The sequence below is a fragment of the Physella acuta genome, unplaced genomic scaffold (assembly GCF_028476545.2).
Source record: "Physella acuta isolate Inbredline_101_S28 unplaced genomic scaffold, ASM2847654v3 ptg000636l, whole genome shotgun sequence".
Lineage (NCBI taxonomy): Eukaryota > Metazoa > Mollusca > Gastropoda > Physidae > Physella > Physella acuta.
The window spans coordinates 177,501-203,352 of record NW_026732155.1 but is presented as its reverse complement, the minus strand read 5'-3'; the positions used below and the strand labels follow the sequence as shown (position 1 = coordinate 203,352).

Here is a 25,852-nt window from a genome sequence, read left to right as displayed (position 1 = left end):
TACCAAAAATGGATAAAATTACAGCTTCAAGTAAGAGACATCTTTTTTTTTATATTAGTTGTTAAAATAGCCGAGTTAAGTAGACACCATATCTCTTTCTGAACTAGACGATGTATTTTATGTTGTGTGAAATTCGTCTTTTAAAGTACACGAAAGTAAAATAATAAAACTAAAAAAAATTTCTACCAACAAAGGAAGAAGACCAATGCGCAACAGCGTGAATAGCGCACGTCTCCCATACGCCGCAACATTGTACGTTAAGTAAATGTTCATGTCGAGACATGGGAATCAATGTGCCAATAAGACAAGGGAAGTGACTTTTCAAGTTGTCTCCCTGTTCTATCCCGGGCCTCTCCTGCAGGAAAAAATAAAACTTACCTCCCCCTTTTCTCGCTAGTCTAAGCAAACATCACGAAGGTCAAAGGTCGCTGTCAAGCAGTCATTGGTCGGTAGAGAGGCTGAGTCAGTAGATGTCAAGTGCTGATATTATTTGGTCAAGCTTTAATCAATGAATACAACTTATTCCTGGGGATAGTTAAAAATAAATGTTGCCTCAGGGAATTTTGTTTTCTAGACAGGTACTTACAGCTTGCATCATTGGAACTTATAGAATCCCTTTCCGACAGAAATGATGTGCAAGTGTTTTTAGCGGTGGATCTAAATTGTTGCACCATAGCTGCACTTGTTACAAACTTGTTTGAGTAGAACTCCTCTAGTAATGTATATAGGCAGGCGGTGTTAGAATCAGCCGAGGCTAATGATGACAGCATGGTCATCTCCCCTTGTGCCAGCGTCCCTAGCAACCAGTTGTTATAAAACTTGTCCAGGTCCACAGCTTGACCTAACAACTGCCGGAAATAGGTTTGTCATGATGGAGAGTGGTGGTCCCAAAACCGCGAACCGCATTATAATAATGGCCAAGACTTCAGTTTAAACACTGGCCAACACAGCAGAGTTAAACCATGACCAACACAGCAGAGTTAAACCATGGTCAACATAGCAGTTAAACCATGGCCAACATAGCAGAGTTAAACCATGGCCAAAACAGCAGTTAAACCATGGCCAAAATAGCAGAGTGAAACTATGGCCAACATAGCAGTTAAACAATGGTCAACACAGCAGTTAAACCATGGCCAACTATGTGGCGTTAAACCATGGCCAACTATGTAGCGTTAAACCATGGCCAACTATGTAGCTTTAAACCAAGGCCAACTATGTAGTGTTAAACCATGGCCAACTATGTAGCTTTAAACCTTGGCCAACTCTGTAGCGTTAAACCATGGCCAACTCTGTAGCGTTAAACCAAGGCCAACTCTGTAGCGATAAACCATGGCCAACTATGTAGCGTTAAACCATGGCCAACTCTGTAGCGATAAACCATGGCCAACTATGTAGCGTTAAACCATGGCCAACTCTGTAGCGATAAACCATGGCCAACTATGTAGCGTTAAACCATGGCCAACTCTGTAGCGATAAACCATGGCCAACTATGTAGCGTTAAACCATGGCCAACTCTGTAGCGATAAACCATGGCCAACTATGTAGCGTTAAACCATGGCCAACTATGTAGCTTTAAACCAAGGCCAACTATGTAGTGTTAAACCATGGCCAACTATGTAGCTTTAAACCTTGGCCAACTCTGTAGCGTTAAACCATGGCCAACTCTGTAGCGTTAAACCATGGCCAACTATGTAGCGTTAAACCATGGCCAACTATGTAGCTTTAAACCAAGGCCAACTCTGTAGCGATAAACCATGGCCAACTATGTAGCGTTAAACCAAAAGCCACATTTCAGAGTTGAACCCTGGCCATGAATCTAGAGTTAAACGAAGCGAGAAATGATGGCCCTTTCCTAGGGGCGACAACTTGCATAAGAAAGAAATAAAATCAAGTGCTACTACAGCACAGCACTGTATCAGCCGAAAAAGGGGAAATAATTTGTCAAATTTTCATCAAGCCCTCTTTTTGCCCGTGAAGTGTTTTTTTCATCAGCCTTGTCCCCCTTGTCTGTGGTTAGTGTTGTCTGAGTTTATTTTACAAAGTATTTTATAGAGGTGTTCTATGAAACATTGCCGGTGGTACTTTTTAAAACGATATTTATTTATTTTTTATTTCGTTTCTCGAATAAATTAATACATTCAGTGAGTTGGTGCTTTATTTGGTAGCTAGACACAGATGAACAATGGCTTTCATTCAGTGAGTTGGTGCTTTATTGTTCATGTTGTGGCTATGGTAGTCACAAAGTCTATACTACAGTCCTCCTGTATGTGAGCTGTCACAGACCTCTATGTAAGCCGTCACACGATTGGCACAGCTTACACACCCATTCAGTGAGACGACACAGAGCCGGCAGAGAACATTTTGTGCGCCGGCACAGACCTATATATGAGCAGGCAGATATCTGTATGTGAGCCGGCAGAGAGCTGTATGTGAACCGGCAGAGAGCTGTATGTGAACCGGCACATATCTCTGTAAGCCCACAGAGACTTGTATTTGAGCCGGCAGAGACCTCTATGTGAGCCGGCAGAGACCTCTATGTCAGCAGGCAGAGACCTGTATGTGAGCCGGCAGAGACCTGTATGTATGTGAGCCGGCAGAGACCTGTATGTGAGCCGACAGAGACCTCTATGTCAGCAGGCAGACACCTGTATGTGAGCCGGCAGAGACCTGTATGTGAGCCGGCAGAGACTTGTATGTGAGCCGGCAGAGACCTCTATGTGAGCCGGCAGAGACCTGTATGTGAGCCGGCAGAGACCTGTATGTGAGCCGGCAGAGAGCTCTATGTCAGCAGGCAGAGACCTGTATGTGAGCCGGCAGAGACCTGTATGTGAGCCGGCAGAGACCTGTATGTGAGCCGGCAGAGACCTGTATGTGAGCCGGCAGAGACCTGTATGTGAGCCGGCAGAGACCTCTATGTGAGCCGGCAGAGACCTGTATGGGAGCCGGCAGAAACTTCTATGTAAGCCGGCAGAGACCTCTATAAGCCGGCAGAGACCTGTATGTGAGCCGGCAGAGACCTGTATGGGAGCTGGCAGAAACTTCTATGTAAGCCGGAAGAGACCTCTGTAAGCCGGCAGAGACCTCTGTGAGCCGGCACAGACCTGTATGTAAGCCGGCAGAGACCTGTATGTGAGCCGGCACAAGGCTACAGGTTGTTACTGTCATTAGATGGTGTAAATGAGCGCCACCCTGACGGGGAAATCTACTTTGTCAGGGGAGCTAATCAAAGGTGCCATCAAAGTATGGATTAGGGGAGAACTGCGCTGCTCCCCCACACCCACTTCACAATCGTGTGTGTGTGTGTGTGTGTGTGTGGGGTGGTGGTGTGGTGGAGGGGGGTGTGGTGGAGGGGGGTGTGGTGGAGGGGGGTGTGGTGTTGTTCTTGTCAAATACCAGCAGTTTCTGTGTCAGGGAATTTTTTTTTGTATAATTAATTTTTTACCCCCCCCCCTCCAAAAAAAACCCATTGTGTGTTGGTAGAAACAGTCAAACATTGATGGATGTTAAATACTGTCAAAGAATGATTATGATAGATGCATGATACAGTCAAACATTGATGGATGCATGATACAGTCAAACATTGATGGATGTTAAATACTGTCAAAGAATGATTATGATAGATGCATGATACAGTCAAACATTGATGGATGCATGATACAGTCAAACATTGATGGATGTTAAATACTGTCAAAGAATGATTATGATAGATGCATGATACAGTCAAACATTGATGGATGCATGATACAGTCAAACATTGATAGATGCATGATACAGTCAAACATTGATAGATGCATGATACAGTCAAACATTGATGGATGTTAAATACTGTCAAAGAATGATTATGATAGATGCATGATACAGTCAAACATTGATGGATGCATGATACAGTCAAACATTGATAGATGCATGATACAGTCAAACATTGATGGATGCATGATACAGTCAAACATTGATGGATGTTAAATACTGTCAAAGAATGATTATGATAGATGCATGATACAGTCAAACATTGATAGATGCATGATACAGTCAAACATTGATGGATGTTAAATACTGTCAAAGAATGATTATGATAGATGCATGATACAGTAAAACATTGATAGATGCATGATACAGTCAAACATTGATGGATGTTAAATACTGTCAAAGAATGATTATGATAGATGCATGATACAGTCAAACATTGATAGATGCATGATACAGTCAAACATTGATGGATGCATGATACAGTCAAACATTGATAGATGCATGATACAGTCAAACATTGATAGATGCATGATACAGTCAAACATTGATGGATGTTAAATACTGTCAAAGAATGATTATGATAGATGCATGATACAGTCAAACATTGATAGATGCATGATACAGTCAAACATTGATGGATGTTAAATACTGTCAAAGAATGATTATGATAGATGCATGATACAGTCAAACATTGATAGATGCATGATACAGTCAAACATTGATGGATGTTAAATACTGTCAAAGAATGATTATGATAGATGCATGATACAGTAAAACATTGATAGTGTTTGATACAGTCAAACATTGATAGATGCATGATACAGTCAAACATTGATGGATGTTAAATACTGTCAAAGAATGATTATGATAGATGCATGATACAGTCAAACATTGATAGATGCATGATACAGTCAAACATTGATGGATGCATGATACAGTCAAACATGGATGGATGTTAAATACTGTCAAAGAATGATTATGATAGATGCATGATACAGTCAAACATTGATAGATGCATGATACAGTCAAACATTGATGGATGCATGATACAGTCAAACATTGATAGATGCATGATACAGTCAAACATTGATGGATGCATGATACAGTCAAACATTGATGGATGTTAAATACTGTCAAAGAATGATTATGATAGATGCATGATACAGTCAAACATTGATAGATGCATGATACAGTCAAACATTGATGGATGTTAAATACTGTCAAAGAATGATTATGATAGATGCATGATACAGTCAAACATTGATAGATGCATGATACAGTCAAACATTGATGGATGCATGATACAGTCAAACATTGATGGATGTTAAATACTGTCAAAGAATGATTATGATAGATGCATGATACAGTCAAACATTGATAGATGCATGATACAGTCGAACATTGATGGATGCATGATACAGTCAAACATTGATGGATGTTAAATACTGTCAAAGAATGATTATGATAGATGCATGATACAGTCAAACATTGATAGATGCATGATACAGTCAAACATTGATGGATGTTAAATACTGTCAAAGAATGATTATGATAGATGCATGATACAGTCAAACATTGATAGATGCATGATACAGTCAAACATTGATGGATGCATGATACAGTCAAACATTGATGGATGTTAAATACTGTCAAAGAATGATTATGATAGATGCATGATACAGTCAAACATTGATAGATGCATGATACAGTCAAACATTGATGGATGCATGATACAGTCAAACATTGATGGATGTTAAATACTGTCAAAGAATGATTATGATAGATGCATGATACAGTCAAACATTGATAGATGCATGATACAGTCAAACATTGATGGATGTTAAATACTGTCAAAGAATGATTATGATAGATGCATGATACAGTCAAACATTGATAGATGCATGATACAGTCAAACATTGATGGATGCATGATACAGTCAAACATTGATGGATGTTAAATACTGTCAAAGAATGATTATGATAGATGCATGATACAGTCAAACATTGATAGATGCATGATACAGTCAAACATTGATAGATGCATGATACAGTCAACCATTGATAGATGCATGATACAGTCAAGCATTGATGGATGTTAAATACTGTCAAAGAATGATTATGATAGATGCATGATACAGTCAAACATTGATAGATGCATGATACAGTCAAACATTGATGGATGTTAAATACTGTCAAAGAATGATTATGATAGATGCATGATACAGTCAAACATTGATAGATGCATGATACAGTCAAACATTGATGGATGCATGATACAGTCAAACATTGATGGATGTTAAATACTGTCAAAGAATGATTATGATAGATGCATGATACAGTCAAACATTGATAGATGCATGATACAGTCAAACATTGATAGATGCATGATACAGTCAAACATTGATGGATGTTAAATACTGTCAAAGAATGATTATGATAGATGCATGATACAGTCAAACATTGATAGATGCATGATACAGTCAAACATTGATGGATGTTAAATACTGTCAAAGAATGATTATGATAGATGCATGATACAGTCAAACATTGATAGATGCATGATACAGTCAAACATTGATGGATGCATGATACAGTCAAACATTGATGGATGTTAAATACTGTCAAAGAATGATTATGATAGATGCATGATACAGTCAAACATTGATAGATGCATGATACAGTCAAACATTGATGGATGTTAAATACTGTCAAAGAATGATTATGATAGATGCATGATACAGTCAAACATTGACAGATGCATGATACAGTCAAACATTGATGGATGCATGATACAGTCAAACATTGATGGATGTTAAATACTGTCAAAGAATGATTATGATAGATGCATGATACAGTCAAACATTGATAGATGCATGATACAGTCAAACATTGATGGATGCATGATACAGTCAAACATTGATAGATGCATGATACAGTCAAACATTGATAGATGCATGATACAGTCAAACATTGATAGATGCATGATACAGTCAAACATTGATGGATGTTAAATACTGTCAAAGAATGATTATGATAGCTGCATGATACAGTCAAACATTGATAGATGCATGATACAGTCAAACATTGATAGATGCATGATACAGTCAACCATTGATAGATGCATGATACAGTCAAACATTGATGGATGTTAAATACTGTCAAAGAATGATTATGATAGCTGCATAATACAGTCAAACATTGATGGATGTTTAATACTGTCAAAGAATGTTCATGATAGTGTTTGATACAGTCAAAGAATGATAACTGCATGATACAAGTAGATTTGAACCAAATTTGTTTAGTGTGGAAAGGTTTTTGTTTCTCTCAAATCTACACATTTTTTTTTTATTTCTATTAAACTTGATTGCCTGCAACAGTTAATTTATTATTTAAACCCTAAAGTGTATTTGCAACAAAATAAAAGATAGAAAATATGAAAACATCAACATCAAAATGTCAGAAAATGCAAATTAATAAAAACTGATTGATAAAATGAATTTTATTCTTTTGCCAAATTATATTAGAGACGTTTTGAAGTATTCGATCGAATAGAAGAAATAATAACTGAAAAACTTGTTGAGCGCACTATTTTGTCAGGAAAATCAGAACCATGTCGTCGCATCAATAAACAGCACTTTGAATGTGCGGGCAGCGACCCTAATTTCGCCCCAGCACAATGTTAATAAGAGTTGGCGAGGGGAGCTAACTATAAAATGATATGCATGCGATAGCCTCCCTTCAAACTTTGATTGTCGCTATTCGAGAATACGCAGTGCGCACGCAATTTCCGGTGACGTAAATAGCGCGCCTTCAATCAGGGGAGGGATGGTCATAAATTCTGAGCGCTAATGGTGTTTAAATTATCCCTCCACCGTAGCTTTTATTTGCCCGTGGAAGCCATTTAACGGCTTAAAAAATGGAGCTGCAAATATTTATGCTATCGCAGCTAATAAGTTGTTTGTAATTTTAGACTTTGATAGGAAATAGAGGCATCTTTGGTATCCTGATACTCTTAGCTCCTAATTAAGCTAGAGACACAAAATTGGTATCAATGTGTAGGGAAAAAAATACTGTTTTTTTGTGGTATAATTTTATTTGAAATTAGTGGAGTTTAAAAATTACGAGCAACAGCCTACTGATAGCAGTGTTTCTTCCAGACTTTTTCTCCGGGGGGGGGGGGGTCACTTAAAATTTTCAGGGGGTCGGAATACAATTTCCGGGGGGCGGACACTGGTAAAAATATTTTTTCTACATAAATTCTATTCTTTCGAGGGCGGGGGGGGGGGGGGGGGGAAGTCTATAGCCTGATAGTCTATTACAACTGTATTGATTAGATTCAAGTGTCTGAAAATTAGATCTTTTGTTTCGTCACTCTGGAACATACAATTACATATTTCTATATGTCTATTGTTTTTACACCTATTGTTGATATTGTCGCGCGGGCTGTATGTTTAAAACACGGAAGCAGACAACAGACAAACGTAGGCAGACGCGCGTAGGCAGACTGTTGATATGAGATAATAGTCACGATATCGATTTGATTGAAGCTCTTGCACTCTGCCGTCACGTGGATGACTTCCATTAACTTGCCAGATGTAGAGCCAGATGTAGAGCCAGATGTTGAGCCAGATGTAGAGCCAGATGTAGAGCCAGGTGTAGAGCCAGATGTAGAGCCAGATGTAGAGCCAGATGTAGAGCCAGATGTAGAGCCAGATGTAGAGCCAGATGTAGAGCCAGATGTAGAGCCAGATGTAGAGCCAGATGTAGAGCCAGATGTAGAGCCAGATGTAGAGCCAGATGTAGAGCCAGATGTAGAGCCAGATGTAGAGCCAGATGTAGAGCCAGATGTAGAGCCAGATGTAGAGCCAGATGTAGAGCCAGATGTAGAGCCAGATGTAGAGCCAGGTGTAGATGTAGAGCCAGATGTAGAGTCAGATGGATAGCCAGATGTAGAGCCAGATGTAGAGCCAGATGTAGAGCCAGATGTAGAGCCAGATGTAGAGCCAGATGTAGAGCCAGATGTAGAGCCAGATGTAGAGCCAGATGTAGAGCCAGATGTAGAGCCAGATGTAGAGCCAGATGTAGAGCCAGATGTAGAGCCAGATGTAGAGCCAGATGTAGAGCCAGATGTAGAGCCAGATGTAGAGCCAGATGCAGATGTGGAGCCAGATGTAGAGCCAGATGTAGAACCAGATGTAGATGTAGAGCCAGATGTAGAGCCAGATGTAGATGTAGAGCCAGATGTAGAGCCAGATGTAGATGTAGAGCCAGATGTAGAGCCAGATGTAGAGCCAGATGTAGAGCCGGATGTAGATGTAGAGCCAGATGTAGAGCCAGATGTAGAGCCAGATGTAGAGCCAGATGTAGAGCCAGATGTAGATGTAGAGCCAGATGTAGAGCCAGATGTAGAGCCAGATGTAGATGTAGAGCCAGATGTATAGCCAGATGTAGAGCCACATGTAGAGCGAGATGTAGAGGCAGTATTCTGCGACATGATAAACTTTATTTGACTTCATGTCGATACTATTCTGTTATAAAGTTTGTCTATCGTCTTCCTCCATCGTGGTACTCGACTTCCGGTTTCCTACGTCCGCCATGATTAAACGTCTAAATAAACCACTCGACTTTCTAATCGAGTCCCTAGTCTAGTCCCTAGTGTTTTGTGTCCCAGCACTCCAAACCACAGAGACTCACCCTTCACACTCTGAGCGTGGGTGGACTTTAATCTGTACAAGGTGTACAAAGGTCTGTGTACAAGATGAAAGTCTGTGTACAAGCTGTACAAAGGTCTGTGTACAAGGTTTACAAAGATGTGTGTACAAGTTGTACAAAGGTCTGTGTATAAGCTGTACAGAGGTCTGTGTACAAGCTGTACAAAGGTCTGTGTACAAGGTGTACAGAGGTCTGTGTACAAGGTTTACAAAGGTCTGTGTACAAGATGAAAGTCTGTGTACAAGCTGTACAAAGGTCTGTGTACAAGGTGTACAAAGGTCTGTGTACAAGGTGTACAGAGGTCTGTGTATAAGCTGTACAAAACTCTGTGTACAAGCTATTTAAAGGTCTGTGTACAGAATTTATGAACCTGACAGTATACAATTTGTGCAAGCGTACATGACTTAAGTCATGTACTTAGCATCGTAAATCCCACATTTATGCCGGCACTAAGCTGTTATTTACTCACTCGCTCCTCCTTCTCAGCCTCAACCCTACACCATAACATTGCTAGCCCCCCCCCCCCTCTCCACCTCACCATAAGTGGTATTTTCCCTACATCGCTTTAGCGCATGCGCCTGTGGTTTAAGATCTATGATGTATGTTCTAGCCATTACGTTTTGATCTAGCATCACCTCATTGATATAGGCTGGATCAGCCGTAAAACACCTCGTTACATTTTCCCACTCCACCGGTCATGTATGCTCGGTTACATTCTCACTCTTTTAAAAGCAGTTAACACCCGTTGTATTCTCCCCAACACCCGTTGTATTCTCCCCAACACCCGTCGTATTCTCCCCAACACCCGTCGTATTCTCCCCAACACCCGTCGTATTCTCCCCAACACCCGTTGTATTCTCCCCAACACCCGTCGTATTCTCCCCAACACCCGTCGTATTCTCCCCAACACCCGTCGTATTCTCCCCAACACCCGTTGTATTCTCCCCAACACCCGTCGTATTCTCCCCAACAGCAGTGGTATTCTCCCCAACACCCGTTGTATTCTCCCCAACAGCAGTGGTATTCTCCCCAACACCCGTCGTATTCTCCCCAACAGCAGTGGTATTCTCCCCAACACCCGTCGTATTCTCCCCAACAGCAGTGGTATTCTCCCCAACACCCGTCGTATTCTCCCCAACAGCAGTGGTATTCTCCCCAACACCCGTCGTATTCTCCCCAACAGCAGTGGTATTCTCCCCAACACCCGTCGTATTCTCCCCAACAGCAGTGGTATTCTCCCCAACACCCGTCGTATTCTCCCCAACAGCAGTGGTATTCTCCCCAACAGCAGTGGTATTCTCCCCAACACCCGTCGTATTCTCCCCAACAGCAGTGGTATTCTCCCCATGGTGCCAACATTAGCATCGTGTCAGTGGACAGATATTCATGTAAAGCAACAGGGAAATCTTGTATATGTACCTGATATCTGGCGACCCTGTCGTTTTGCTCCCACTGACCAGAGTATAACAGGTCTGACCACGACAGTGCAGCAAGAAGCGAGCTTTTGGCTAGCTAGAATCTTCCAAGGGAATATTTCCAGTCACTTGCACAAAATGTTGGCTCTGTCTAATCGTTTCTTAAACACCCTAACAGCAAAACTGATCTTGTATGATGGTCATTATCAGACGTCTTGCATGAGAGTCGTTGTCAACGTCCTGTTTATGTGTGTGGGGGGGGGGGGAGGGGGGTCCTGTCTGACGTTCTGTGTGTGTGTGTGTTTGTGTGGGAGGGGGGGTCCTGTCAGACGTCCTGTGTGTGTGTGTGTGTGTGTGTGTGTGTGGGAGGGGGGTCCTGTCACGTCCTATCTGAGCTCACATATCGGTAGCGCCTACAACATTAGTGCTGATATATTTTTTCTCTAGAAACATTCAATTGAGTTCTGAAGTAGGCCTATATTGTTTTTACCCCGGAGATTTCTGTGTGCTCATAAAGAAACACCAGGATGAGACGATCTTGATGATTAAGATCAGTTTCATCGATCAAATATTTGCAGTGACAAGATGTTAATCTATTTAAGACCTTTTTCCAGCGAATACATTTCGTTAAGTTGTGCTTCAATGCAATTCCGTGCACTTAAGAATTATTTGTTAACCGGCTATAGAAACAACATGAGCATTATCGGCTATGTATATGGATGAGTGTTAAAAAATGATTTGTAAACTCATAGCTAAAGAAACGCAAGAATCCCATTAATAGAGAATTGTTTGCCAAATTTGCGAGACATGCAGTTTATACAAATGTTAGATTTTTTTCCTAACTACAGAAAAGCGTAGTTTCTCAATATCGTTATATCACATCCATAATATCACATCAAAATGTCACAACATGGTGATGTCACACACCAAAGTGCAGAGGCGTAGCGACCCTTCCCGGCGCCCGGGGACAAACTTTCGATTTGCACCCATCCAGGATTTCGATTTGCAACCCCCTCAAGCTTTCTATATATTTTTCCAACCCATTTTGGCGCCCCCTAAGGTCGGCGCCCGGAGACATATGTCCTCCCGCCCCCCCCCCCTCGCTACGCCTCTGCCATAGTGTCACAAACTCACACTGTCGGTGTAATACCACGGTGTGACCACACAACTAATTAGGTAATTCCTAGTCAACACATTATGTTCATTTAAAACTCTTCCCCCCCCCCCAATATTTGATGTCCGTCTTGCCAGATGTTTTTGATCTCCGTCTTGCCAGATGTTTTTGATGTCCGACTTGCCAGATGTTTTTGACGTCCGTCTTGCCAGATGTATTTGATGTCCGTCTTGCCAGATGTTTTTGATGTCCGTCTTGCCAGATGTTTTTGATGTCCGTCTTGCCAGATGTTTTTGATGTCCGTCTTGCCAGATGTATTTGATGTCCGTCTTGCCAGATGTTTTTGATGTCCGTCTTGCCAGATGTTTTTGATGTCCGTCTTGCCAGATGTTTTTGATGTCCGTCTTGCCAGATGTTTTTGATGTCCGTCTTGCCAGATGTTTTTGATGTCCGTCTTGCCAGATGTATTTGATGTCCGTCTTGCCAGATGTATTTGATGTCCGTCTTGCCAGATGTTTTTGATGTCCGTCTTGCCAGATGTTTTTGATGTCCGTCTTGCCAGATGTTTTTGATGTCCGTCTTGCCAGATGTTTTTGATGTCCGTCTTGCCAGATGTTTTTGATGTCCGTCTTGCCAGATGTTTTTGATGTCCGTCTTGCCAGATGTATTTGATGTCCGTCTTGCCAGATGTATTTGATGTCCGTCTTGCCAGATGTATTTGATGTCCGTCTTGCCAGATGTTTTTGATGTCCGTCTTGCCAGATGTTTTTGATGTCCTTTTTGCCAGATGTTTTTGATGTCCGTCTTGCCAGATGTTTTTGACGTCCGTCTTGCCAGATGTTTTTGATGTCCGTCTTGCCAGATGTTTTTGATGTCCTTTTTGCCAGATGTTTTTGATGTCCGTCTTGCCAGATGTTTTTGATGTCCGTCTTGCCAGATGTTTTTGATGTCCTTTTTGCCAGATGTTTTTGATGTCCGTCTTGCCAGATGTTTTTGATGTCCGTCTTGCCAGATGTTTTTGATGTCCGTCTTGCCAGATGTTTTTGATGTCCTTTTTGCCAGATGTTTTTGATGTCCGTCTTGCCAGATGTTTTTGATGTCCGTCTTGCCAGATGTTTTTGATGTCCGTCTTGCCAGATGTTTTTGATGTCCGTCTTGCCAGATGTTTTTGATGTCCGTCTTGCCAGATGTTTTTGATGTCCGTCTTGCCAGATGTTTTTGATGTCCGTCTTGCCAGATGTTTTTGATGTCCGTCTTGCCAGATGTTTTTGATGTCCGTCTTGCCAGATGTTTTTGATGTCCGTCTTGCCAGATGTTTTTGATGTCCGTCTTGCCAGATGTTTTTGATGTCCGTCTTGCCAGATGTTTTTGATGTCCGTCTTGCCAGATGTTTTTGATGTCCGTCTTGCCAGATGTTTTTGATGTCCGTCTTGCCAGATGTTTTTGATGTCCGTCTTGCCAGATGTTTTTGATGTCCGTCTTGCCAGATGTTTTTGATGTCCGTCTTGCCAGATGTATTTGATGTCCGTCTTGCCAGATGTTTTTGATGTCCGTCTTGCCAGATGTTTTTGATGTCCGTCTTGCCAGATGTTTTTGATGTCCTTTTTGCCAGATGTTTTTGATGTCCGTCTTGCCAGATGTTTTTGACGTCCGTCTTGCCAGATGTTTTTGATGTCCGTCTTGCCAGATGTTTTTGATGTCCGTCTTGCCAGATGTTTTTGACGTCCGTCTTGCCAGATGTTTTTGATGTCCGTCTTGCCAGATGTTTTTGACGTCCGTCTTGCCAGATGTTTTTGATGCCCGTCTTGCCAGATGTTTTTGATGTCCGTCTTGCCAGATGTTTTTGATGTCCGTCTTGCCAGATGTTTTTGATGTCCGTCTTGCCAGATGTTTTTGATGTCCGTCTTGCCAGATGTTTTTGATGTCCGTCTTGCCAGATGTTTTTGATGTCCGTCTTGCCAGATGTTTTTGATGTCCGTCTTGCCAGATGTTTTTGATGTCCGTCTTGCCAGATGTTTTTGACGTCCGTCTTGCCAGATGTTTTTGATGTCCGTCTTGCCAGATGTTTTTGATGTCCGACTTGCCAGATGTTTTTGATGTCCGTCTTGCCAGATGTTTATAAAAAACTTTTCTTGTCTTCCACCAGACGCCAGCAACTTCAACGGTTACAGCGATGATGATGACGACGACATCGAGACATACTTTCCTAACAAAAGGTCGGTTGTATGTGGCTAACAGGCCAGTCTATGTTGTATGTGGCTAACAGGCCAGTCGATGTTGTATGTGGCTAACAGACCAGTCTATGTTGTATGTGGCTAACAGACCAGTCTATGTTGTATGTGGCTAACAGGCCAGTCTATGTTGTATGTGGCTAACAGACCAGTCTATGTTGTATGTGGCTAACAGGCCAGTCTATGTTGTATGTGGCTAACAGACCAGTCTATGTTGTATGTGGCTAACAGACCAGTCTATGTTGTATGTGGCTAACAGACCAGTCTATGTGGTTATAGACCAGTCTATGTTGTATGTGGCTAACAGACCAGTCTATGTTGTATGTGGCTAACAGACCAGTCTATGTTGTATGTGGCTAACAGGCCAGTCGATGTTGTATGTGGCTAACAGACCAGTCTATGTTGTATGTGGCTAACAGACCAGTCTATGTTGTATGTGGCTAACAGGCCAGTCTATGTTGTATGTGGCTAACAGGCCAGTCTATGTTGTATGTGGCTAACAGGCCAGTCTATGTTGTATGTGGCTAACAGACCAGTCTATGTTGTATGTGGCTAACAGACCAGTCTATGTTGTATGTGGCTAACAGACCAGTCTATGTGGTTATAGACCAGTCTATGTTGTATGTGGCTAACAGACCAGTCTATGTTGTATGTGGCTAACAGACCAGTCTATGTGGTTATAGACCAGTCTATGTTGTATGTGGCTAACAGACCAGTCTATGTTGTATGTGGCTAACAGACCAGTCTATGTTGTATGTGGCTAACAGACCAGTCTATGTTGTATGTGGCTAACAGACCAGTCTATGTTGTATGTGGCTAACAGACCAGTCTATGTTGTATGTGGCTAACAGACCAGTCTATGTTGTATGTGGCTAACAGACCAGTCTATGTGGTTATAGACCAGTCTATGTTGTATGTGGCTAACAGACCAGTCTATGTTGTATGTGGCTAACAGACCAGTCTATGTTGTATGTGGCTAACAGACCAGTCTATGTTGTATGTGGCTAACAGACCAGTCTATGTTGTATGTGGCTAACAGACCAGTCTATGTTGTATGTGGCTAACAGGCCAGTCTATGTTGTATGTGGCTAACAGACCAGTCTATGTTGTATTTGGCTAACAGACCAGTCTATGTTGTATGTGGCTAACAGACCAGTCTATGTTGTATGTGGCTAACAGACCAGTCTATGTTGTATGTGGCTAACAGACCAGTCTATGTTGTATGTGGCTAACAGATCAGTCTATGTTATATGTGGCTAACAGACCAGTGTATGTTGTATGTGGCTAACAGACCAGTCTATGTTGTATGTGGCTAACAGACCAGTCTATGTGGTTATAGACCAGTCTATGTTGTATGTGGCTAACAGACCAGTCTATGTTGTATGTGGCTAACAGACCAGTCTATGTTGTATGTGGCTAACAGACCAGTCTATGTTGTATGTGGCTAACAGACCAGTCTATGTTGTATGTGGCTAACAGACCAGTCTATGTTGTATGTGGCTAACAGACCAGTCTATGTTGTATGTGGCTAACAGACCAGTCTATGTGGTTATAGACCAGTCTATGTTGTATGTGGCTAACAGACCAGTCTATGTTGTATGTGGCTAACAGACCAGTCTATGTTGTATGTGGCTAACAGACCAGTCTATGTTGTATGTGGCTAACAGACCAGTCTATGTTGTATGTGGCTAACAGACCAGTCTATGTTGTATGTGGCTAACAGGCCAGTCTATGTTGTATGTGGCTAACAGACCAGTCTATGTTGTATGTGGCTAACAGACCAGTCTATGTTGTATGTGGCTAACAGACCAGTCTATGTTGTATGTGGCTAACAGACCAGTCTATGTTGTATGTGGCTAACAGACCAGTCTATGTTGTATGTGGCTAACAGATCAGTCTATGTTATATGTGGCTAACAGACCAGTGTATGTTGTATGTGGCTAACAGACCAGTCTATGTTGTATGTGGCTAACAGACCCGTCTATGTGGCTAACAGACCAGTGTATGTTGTATGTGGCTAACAGACCAGTCTATGTTGTATGTGGTTAACAGACCAGTGTATGTTGTATGTGGCTAACAGACCCGTGTATGTTGTATGTGGCTAACAGACCCGTGCATGTTGTATGTGGCTAACAGACCAGTCTATGTGGCTAACAGAACAGTCTATGTTGTATGTAACGAGAACACAGTTTGTTTATGTATCTAAAAAAAACCTTTGTATGTATCTAACAGCAGAGGTTGTTGATTGTTGTAGAAAGAAGTTTGTTTGCTGTTTATGTTTTTTGTTATGTAACCGCTAAACCATCTTCGTATGTAAGCTACTGTGTATTGGTGCATTCGTTTCTACGCTGGAGGTGGTGGCACGATGCCCTAAAGGTGGTGGCACGATGCCCTAGAGGGGGTGGCATGATGCCCTAGAGGGGGTGGCATGATGCCCTAGAGGGGGTGGCATGATGCCCTAAAGGGGGTGGCATGAGCTCATCCGTCACCCAAAATACACAGATTAACGACGTCACCCAAGTGCACATTGATTGATGACGTCACTCAAGTACCCACAGGTTGATGACGTAGAGCACCGCGTGCAAGCGGTGATATTTTTGTCTCGCATACGTAACGAAAGGTAGGGCAAAGCTATCACCGATTACCCGCGGCGGCCAAATCACAGCTGGAGATCGAATCCTGTCCACACCAGCAACGTGGGGCAACAGGAAATAGCTTCATCAGCATTGACAGGAACAGGCGACATCAACAGCAGGTGACGATATCAGCCGGCTTCAGCTGCATCAACATCATGGGTAGCATCCACGTGATCGAGCTACATCAACATCACGTGATATCATCACCAGGAACTAGCTACATCAACATCACGTGACCACCTCCGCATAAATTAGCTACATGATCTGAGTTTCAAAACACCCACATTAAACAGGATTAAAGTGAACGTCTATCAATCATGAATGATTGGGGGATGATTGTCATGAATGATTTGGGGATGATTGTTGAGCATTGTGTGAATTGAACGCGTATCGTGCGTCTACATTAATCGGACATCCTAATATATAAAAGCCCATGTGCGCACTTCTCTCTCTCTTTCTGTCCGCAAGTTGTTTTTTTTTAGGCGATGTGATCAGTATGTTCAGCGATATATGGAGAACTTTAAGGACTTTTGTTGAAAATAATATGTTAGATGTTATAAATGTATAAACTAAATTTTATTTAAAGAAAGAAAATAAAAATAAAGATACATTCGAATGTAGAAACACAATTTTAATTATGCAACCGGAAAAGTTTTTATTGTTGTGAAAAGAACGCAATAAACAATGACGTCACGTGCCACATGTTTAAACTAAGGAAAGAACACAAAACTAATGGCGTCATCTTCCAATTTTAGAATATAAAGAAAGGAACTATATTTTATTTAAATTTGATTTAGATCTATAGATCTACTTATCAAGACGTACTCTATGAAATGTATAAAATTTTCTGAGCCAAAAGTAATACAAATTACTTTTAAAAACAACATAAATACCATTGAAATAATAAGTATCTTGATCAGTGTGTGCTTTTAATATGGTGTTGTGTTTTAGCTGTTTAGTTCTTTCTTTGCTTTGTCACTAGATCGTTCAACGTGTAGTAAAGCACATAGCGTTTTGACCAATATCTATTTTATAAATATTTTTTTTTCCCAAATACGTATAACAAAAAAGTTTAAAGGCCTGTAATTCACGTGTAACGGGTACCGACGGCTAGTTATTCTATAGCCGCGACATTAAATCAAAGCAAGTAAAAACATTACAGGTACAATTGTATACATGGTAAACATACCTTAATGCTAAACGACACACCTTTATATTGACCGACACACCTTTATATTGACCGTCCCATGTTAATTTTTCCTGACACACTTTAGTGTTGGTTTATGTTAATTAAATTAAATATTGACATCACTCAGTGCGTGAAAGAGTTGGCAGTTGCTCTAATGTGTGTACTCAGTTGATTATGTATTGATTATTGAGAATGTGCACTTGATGTTTCTGACTTCGGTCTAAATAAAAGAAACTTTTAATAACCATTTCATCCACTTTAGGTCGACATTGTACCCACGTTTAGCTGACATTTTATTCACGTTTGGCCTACTTTTTATCTACTTTTGGCCGACATTTTATCCACTTTTGGCCGACATTTTACCCACGTTTAGCTGACATTTTATCCACGTTTGGCCGACATTTTATCTACTTTTGGCCGACATTTTACCCACGAATATGACTTGAGCAGCAGAAACTTATCCGGAGTCTTCGATTAGCCCGGCATTTCGTCTCTCCCCCCCCCCCTCTACTCCCCTTCCTCCCCCCCCCCCCAAAAAAAAACAAAAAACTCTGAGACTATCTAGGACCTGATTCTGAAACTCTGAGACTATCTTGACAGTTCCACTAACACTCACATGTCCCGGGGGGGACCTCTAAGTGCTGTGTGAAGCAGTGAGTGCTTGCAAGGCGACATTTTGTCAAAGACATTTACACCAGACATGCCCTCGTGGACTCGTCCACAGTGACAAGTTGTCCACAGGCATACAGCCACAGAATAGTCGCGGACGTAACAGAAATCGAACATATCATAGCCCCACATTATGTTAGACAGACGTCTAAGTCTTCTCCCCCAACACCCCGCGGCCAGTGCACAAATTTAAATCAACCCACGGGCATATGTGACGTAGTTCACCCACTATCACACCCATAGCATGACGTGGGTATTTGTTTTTTTATACTGCTAACGAACCTACGTGAATAAGCCTCCCCTAAGACAGAGTCAAAGACCTTACGGATTTGTTTTTGCGTGGTAGAGCATTAGTGAGAAAATGTTTTGTATCAATCTCAGGTTTCTCTATGAATTATTGACAGCGCGTCATTAGCTTGCAGCATAAGTAATGAGAGGCACTGCTTTGTCTATGTATTAGCCTCTCCTTTGATTCGGGTTTCATATTTGTACTGGTGTTCATCACTTCGTGTTGGTATTCATGTTTTTAGTTCGTGATTGTATTGCTATTTTATTCCATCTAAATATGAATAGATGAAATCTTTGATGTCAGGTTCGTGTAGGGAGGGGGGAAGTTCTAGAAGCAAGAGCAATGTGTCATTGTTCTGTCACCATCCATCATCTCCCCCATCTCCCCCATCTCCCATCACCCCAAGCTGCCGTTAGATTTAGAACTTGACATGAGCCTACACTAGTTAGTTTATGCTTCATTGTTTAAAGCACTCAGCTACATCTACACTAGTTAGTTTTTGCTAAATTACTACATGTGTTTTGCTACCTGTGTGTTTAGCTGCTATACGTAATTAACTACTTGTGTTTTGCTACCTGTGTTAACTTCAATGTTTTGTTGATTCACGACATCCACAACCTCAAAGTCTGCAGAGGTTTTGGTACTGTAAATATCACTGTAGATTTGCCCTCTATGTGATTGTACTTTAGTGCTGCAGCTATATGCCCTCTATGTGATTGTACTGTATGTGATTGTACTTTTGTGCTGCAGCTATATGCCCTCTATGTGATTGTACTTTTGTGCTGTAGTTATATGCCCGCTATGTGATTGTACTTTAGTGCTGTAGTTATATGCCCGCTATGTGATTGTACTTTTATGATGTAGTTATGTGCCCTCTATGTGATTGTACTTTTGTGCTGTAGTTATGTGCCCTCTATGTGATTGTACTTTTGTGCTGTAGTTATGTGCCCTCTATGTGATTGTACTCTATGTAATTGTACTTTTGTGCTGTAGTTATGTGTCCTCTATGTGATTGTACTTTTGTGCTGTAGTTATGTGCTCTCTATGTGATTGTACTTTTGTGCTGTAGTTATGTGCCCTCTATGTGATTGTACTCTATGTAATTGTACTTTTGTGCTGTAGTTATGTGTCCTCTATGTGATTGTACTTTTGTGCTGTAGTTATGTGCTCTCTATGTGATTGTACTTTTGTGCTGTAGTTATGTGCCCTCTATGTGATTGTACTCTATGTAATTGTACTTTTGTGCTGTAGTTATGTGTCCTCTATGTGATTGTACTTTTGTGCTGTAGTTATATGCCCTCTATGTGATTGTACCTTTGTGCTGTAGTTATGTGCCTTTATGTGCCTTTATGTGCCTTTATGTGCCTTTATGTGCCTTTATGTGCCTTTATGTGCCTTTATGTGCCTTTATGTGATTGTACTTTTGTGCTGTAGTTATGTGTCCTCTATGTGATTGTACTTTTGTGCTGTAGTTATGTGCCCTCTATGTGATTGTACTTTTGTGCTGTAGTTATGTGCCCTCTATGTGATTGTACTCTATGTAATTGTACTCTTGTGCTGTAGTTATGTGTCCTCTATGTGATTGTACTTTTGTGCTGTAGTTATGTGCTCTCTATGTGATTGTACTTTTGTGCTGTAGTTATGTGCCCTCTATGTGATTGTACTCTATGTAATTGTACTTTTGTGCTGTAGTTATGTGTCCTCTATGTGATTGTACTTTTGTGCTGTAGTTATGTGCCCTCTATGTGATTGTACTCTATGTAATTGTACTTTTGTGCTGTAGTTATGTGTCCTCTATGTGATTGTACTTTTGTGCTGTAGTTATGTGCCCTCTATGTGATTGTACTCTATGTAATTGTACTTTTGTGCTGTAGTTATGTGTCCTCTATGTGATTGTACTTTTGTGCTGTAGTTATATGCCCTCTATGTGATTGTACCTTTGTGCTGTAGTTATGTGCCTTTATGTGCCTTTATGTGATTGTACTTTTGTGCTGTAGTTATGTGTCCTCTATGTGATTGTTCTTTAGTGCTGTAGTTATGTGATATCTATGTGATTGTTCTTTAGTGCTGTAGTTATGTGCCCTCTATGTGATTGTACCTTTGTGCTGTAGTTATGTGCCTTTATGTGCCTTTATGTGATTGTACTTTTGTGCTGTAGTTATGTGTCCTCTATGTGATTGTTCTTTAGTGCTGTAGTTATGTGATATCTATGTGATTGTTCTTTAGTGCTGTAGTTATGTGCTCTCTATGTGATTGTACTTTTGTGCTGTAGTTATGTGCTCTCTATGTGATTGTACTTTTATGATGTAGTTATGTGCCCTCTATGTGATTGTACTTGTTATTACGTTGTACTGTTTCTACCGACAATAACATAAATACGTGTGTACTATCTACCACAAAGTGCCTGACACAAAATGCCTGTGACAAATAGTGCCTCTGACAAAGTGCCTGTGACAATGTGACAATGTGACAATAAAACACTCCCCACAGCCACCGTCCACACTAGACCATTCCAGAAAGATTTGTCTCCACTTTGACACTTCGCGTTAGTTACTTTAAAAGCTTTTCCCCAAGTTTTAAATGAACGCCGCTAAATTTAAGTTTAATTAAGTGATTTCTACTCTGGCCATCAATAACCAATCGCCAGCCGTTTGATACCAGATCGATCCCTTACTCGAAAAGCGGAAATTAAAAATCTATCGCTCGCTGATCCGTGACCAATAATTTGTAGGTCGATACCGTTGATGCGTGCTTACTGGGCCGTCTATACGAGTAGACGGCCACCGGTACTAAATAAAACTACTACATGACTAAAATAAACGGTTCAAATGACTAAATCAGACGACTTACATGACTAAATTAGTCGACCTACATGACTAAATCAGTCGACCTACTTGACTAAATCAATTGACTTGCGAGACTAAATCAATTGACCTATATGACTAAATCAATCGACCTATATGACTAAATCAGTCGACCTATATGACTAAATCAATTTACCTACATGACTAAATTACACTACCTACATGACTAAATCAATTGACCTACATGACTAAATCAATCGACCTACTTGACTAAATTAGACGACCTACATGACTAAATCAATTGACCTACTTGACTAAATTAGACGACCTACATGACTAAATCAATTGACCTACTTGACTAAATCAATTGACCTACTTGACTAAACCAGACGACCAGCATGACGTCATGTCCTAATGTCCATTTCAGATCGGCAGCAGAGTTGGCCGGAAGGAACCTGTGCCTGCCCTACAGAGCCCCCTGCACACTAGACAGCGCCCTGTTGAAGAAATATCCTTTCTTGAAGTGCTGCAATGACGTCTCATGCAGGTACTGTGGTCAGCTGGTCACGTGATCAGGAGCTTATATATATATATATATATATATATATATATATATATATATATATATATATATATATATATATATATATATATATATATATATATATATATATATAATGTCACGTGGTCACGTGGTTATGACATAGAGTAATAGAGTTATGTGCTTTGGACACATGCGGTTAAAGATCCTGACACACCTGTAAGCTAAAGATCTTGACATGCTTGAAGTGTTAAAGATCCTAACACTTGTAAGTTAAAGATCATGACACACATGTAAGTTAAAGATCCTGACACACCTGTAAGCTAAAGATCCTGACATATCTGTAAGTTAAAGATCCTGACACACCTGTAAGCTAAAGATCCTGACACATGTATGTTAAAGATCCGGACACACCTGTATGTTAAAGATACTGACACACCTGTTAGTTAAAGATCTTGATAAACCTGTAAGTTAAAGATCCTGACACACCTGTAAGAAAAAAATCCTGACACGTGTTAAGTTAAAGATCCTGACACACCTGTAAGAAAAAAATCCTGACACACCTGTAAGAAAAAAATCCTGACACACCTGTAAGAAAAAAATCCTGACACGTGTTAAGTTAAAGATCCTGACACACCTCTAGTGTCAAAGATCCCGACACACACGTAAGCTAAAGATCCTGAGACACCTGTAAATTAAATATCTTGACACACCTGTATGATAAATATCCTGACACACCTGTATGTTAACACCATGTCTCCCCCTCTCCTCCAGGTGCACCATCTGGGGCAACAACTGCAGGTGTGAGGCCACCCTCGGCAGATAAACTTCCGGCAGCTGCTCGTCTCTTACATAACCAGCTCGTGTTTGGGGCGGAAGTGACGTCACTAATTCTATAGTGATTATTTATTTTATAACAAATTTAAAGCTATGTTGACGTATTCAGAAAATCAGAGACCATTTGTAAACTTAGAACAAGCTAAAATGTAAAGAGAAATAAATGAATAAATTGCCACAAAATTAACACGTTTGTTTCTCTCAGTTAATTTCTCCATCAACGGAACTTTTAAAACAAATGCCATTAACGGGCGAGAAGAAAAGTTTTTGAGCCGCTTTCGTCAGTTTAAAGCTGATTTAATGCTCAAAACTATTTCCAGCTTATCAATTCAACCTGAAACACGTTTTTATAGACTTGAATTCTTTGAGTTATTTGGCATGCTATTCAATTGATTCGTTTTGTTTTGATCAGGAACAATAAAGTAGAAAAAATTACAGCCAGCTTCTTTGTTTGTTCGTGTCGCTTGTTTAGTGCTCATTGTTTGTGTGAGAAAGTTAAAACAAGGCCTTAGTTCCTGGGTTTCTTTCAGCCATTTTTCGTCCAAAGTGGAAGGAGAGTTTAGAACTGAGGTTGGGGGGGGGGGGGGGGGGGAAGAATGGGTGTGGGTGGGCTTACACTAGTTATAAATAAATTTTCTATTTTTCTATACGAATTCTATTTTTTTTTCAATTTCGCCCGGAAAGGAATGTGTAGGTGGAATTTGCTTGCGGGCGGAGGGGGAGGGGGAGGGGGAAGATGGAGGGTTAGGGATGGAGGGTATGTTGTACACGCCCCATACAATTCATTAGAAAACTCAATGTTGCTTCTTCTTTTGTACTGTATTTTTAAATCTCAGAATAGTTCAGTAACAGAATTAAAATGTCACAGGTACCACTACCAAGGGGTCGTCCGTATAAGACGTCAAACTTAAAATAGGTGGTGTGTGTGAAGGGGGGGGGGACGTTGTCTGAGAAGGTAATGACACTCTTCTGTATTTAAAAAATAAGTTAGAATCTGAAATAAGCGGTTTATAAAGCTGTTTTTGTAAGTTGTTATATAAAGTAATAAAGGGTACTCAGTGTTGGCTGAGTTCAGTCCGTAGTTTACAAAGAAATTGGTGCGTCAAAAAAAATTGGGGGAGGGGGGGAGGGGGGGGGGTAGTGGGTTCTAGGTGTAACGTCATTTTATGCTGCAGTTGCCTGCCATAATAAACCCTGCAGCATTCGACAGTTGCCTGCCACAGTCGACCCTGCAACAGTCAACAGATGGATTGACCCGTGTAGTCCGCGGATTAAAGCCCCAAATAACACACATATAACACAGATTGTGACACGTGCAAGATGTTTAACCATTTACTGAGCGAACTTTCTGCTCGTCTGATTACTTTATAAAACTCATTGCCGGTTATAGTGTAAAGAATAGGCGGATGTTAACTACAGGGACAAATAGAAACACAACATACGCACACACACACACACACACACATATATATATATATATATATATATATATATATATATATATATATATATATATATATATATATATATATATATATATTTATGCTTAGAGAGAGTGATAGAGAGAACACAATACTACCCTCCCCCCCCCCCACCCTTTCAACTCTATGACAAATTACCGCTCGCGCCAATAACAGACAATAGAACTCTAGGAGAAAAACATTCTAATTTCTATTGTGCGCAAAAAGCCAACAATGTAATCACCATATATTGGAGAATCCCATGTAATCACCATATATTGGAGAATCCCATGTAATCACCATATATTGGAGAATCCCATGTGTAATGGATAGATCTCAGACTGGCCAGCCGGGCTCTGGTTTCAGATGAAATATTTTTCTCCACATCATGTTTTTGTTTTGTTCAATTAGGATTGTGCAATACTTTGATGGTGTTAAATTTCGCTACATTAAATATGTATAGTTGTTGCAAGCTTATGTTAGGAGCCAGACATCGATTTAAATATAACCATTGTTGAAGAGGACTGAGTTATTAGAATAGGTTGATAGACATCGATTTAAATATAACCATTGTTGAAGAGAACTGAGTTATTAGAATAGGTTGATAGACATCGATTTAACATTGTTGAAGAGAACTGTTATTAGAATAGGTTGATAGACATCGATTTAAATATAAATACTTTAGAAGAGAACTGAGTTATTAGAATATGTTTGTGTGTGGGGGGGGGGGGGGGAGGGGGAAGCGTAGACAGTGTGTGGACAATGTAGAAATTGTGTGGGTGATGTAGAAATTGTGTGGGTGATGTAGAAATTGTGTGGGTGATGTAGAAATTGTGTGGGTGATGTAGAAATTGTGTGGGTGATGTAGAAATTGTGTGGGTGATGTAGAAATTGTGTGGGTGATGTAGAAATTGTGTGGGTGATGTAGAAATTGTGTGGGTGATGTAGAAATTGTGTGGGTGATGTAGAAATTGTGTGGGTGATGTAGAAATTGTGTGGATGATGTAGAAATTGTGTGGATGATGTAGAAATTGTGTGGGTGACGTAGAAATTATGGGGATGATGCAGAAATTGTGTGGGTGATGTTTGGATGTTAGATCATCAAGAATTAAATACATTTTTTTAACTCAAGGGTAATCAAAAGACGTGTTGAGTTTCGAATGAGTTCGAGGTGAACAGTTAAGCAAAGACTATAATCTCATCATGTT

The 25,852-nt window shown here is 40.6% G+C and overlaps 1 protein-coding gene across 6 annotated transcripts in view; it reads left to right on the top strand.

Moving 5' to 3' along the window:
* The window catches only part of LOC131948295 (U8-agatoxin-Ao1a), a 119,585-nt gene extending 95,955 nt beyond the window's left edge, over window positions 1–23,630 (top strand). For all 6 annotated transcript variants that reach the window (XM_059309852.1, XM_059309851.1, XM_059309853.1 and 3 more), the window contains exons 4-6: window positions 14,135–14,204; window positions 22,234–22,353; window positions 23,122–23,630. In XM_059309852.1, the coding sequence (XP_059165835.1) occupies window positions 14,135–14,204; window positions 22,234–22,353; window positions 23,122–23,173 (242 nt within the window). In that variant the 3' untranslated portion in view covers window positions 23,174–23,630. The remainder of the gene's footprint in view (window positions 1–14,134; window positions 14,205–22,233; window positions 22,354–23,121) is intronic.
* Window positions 23,631–25,852: the final 2,222 nt, after the last annotated feature.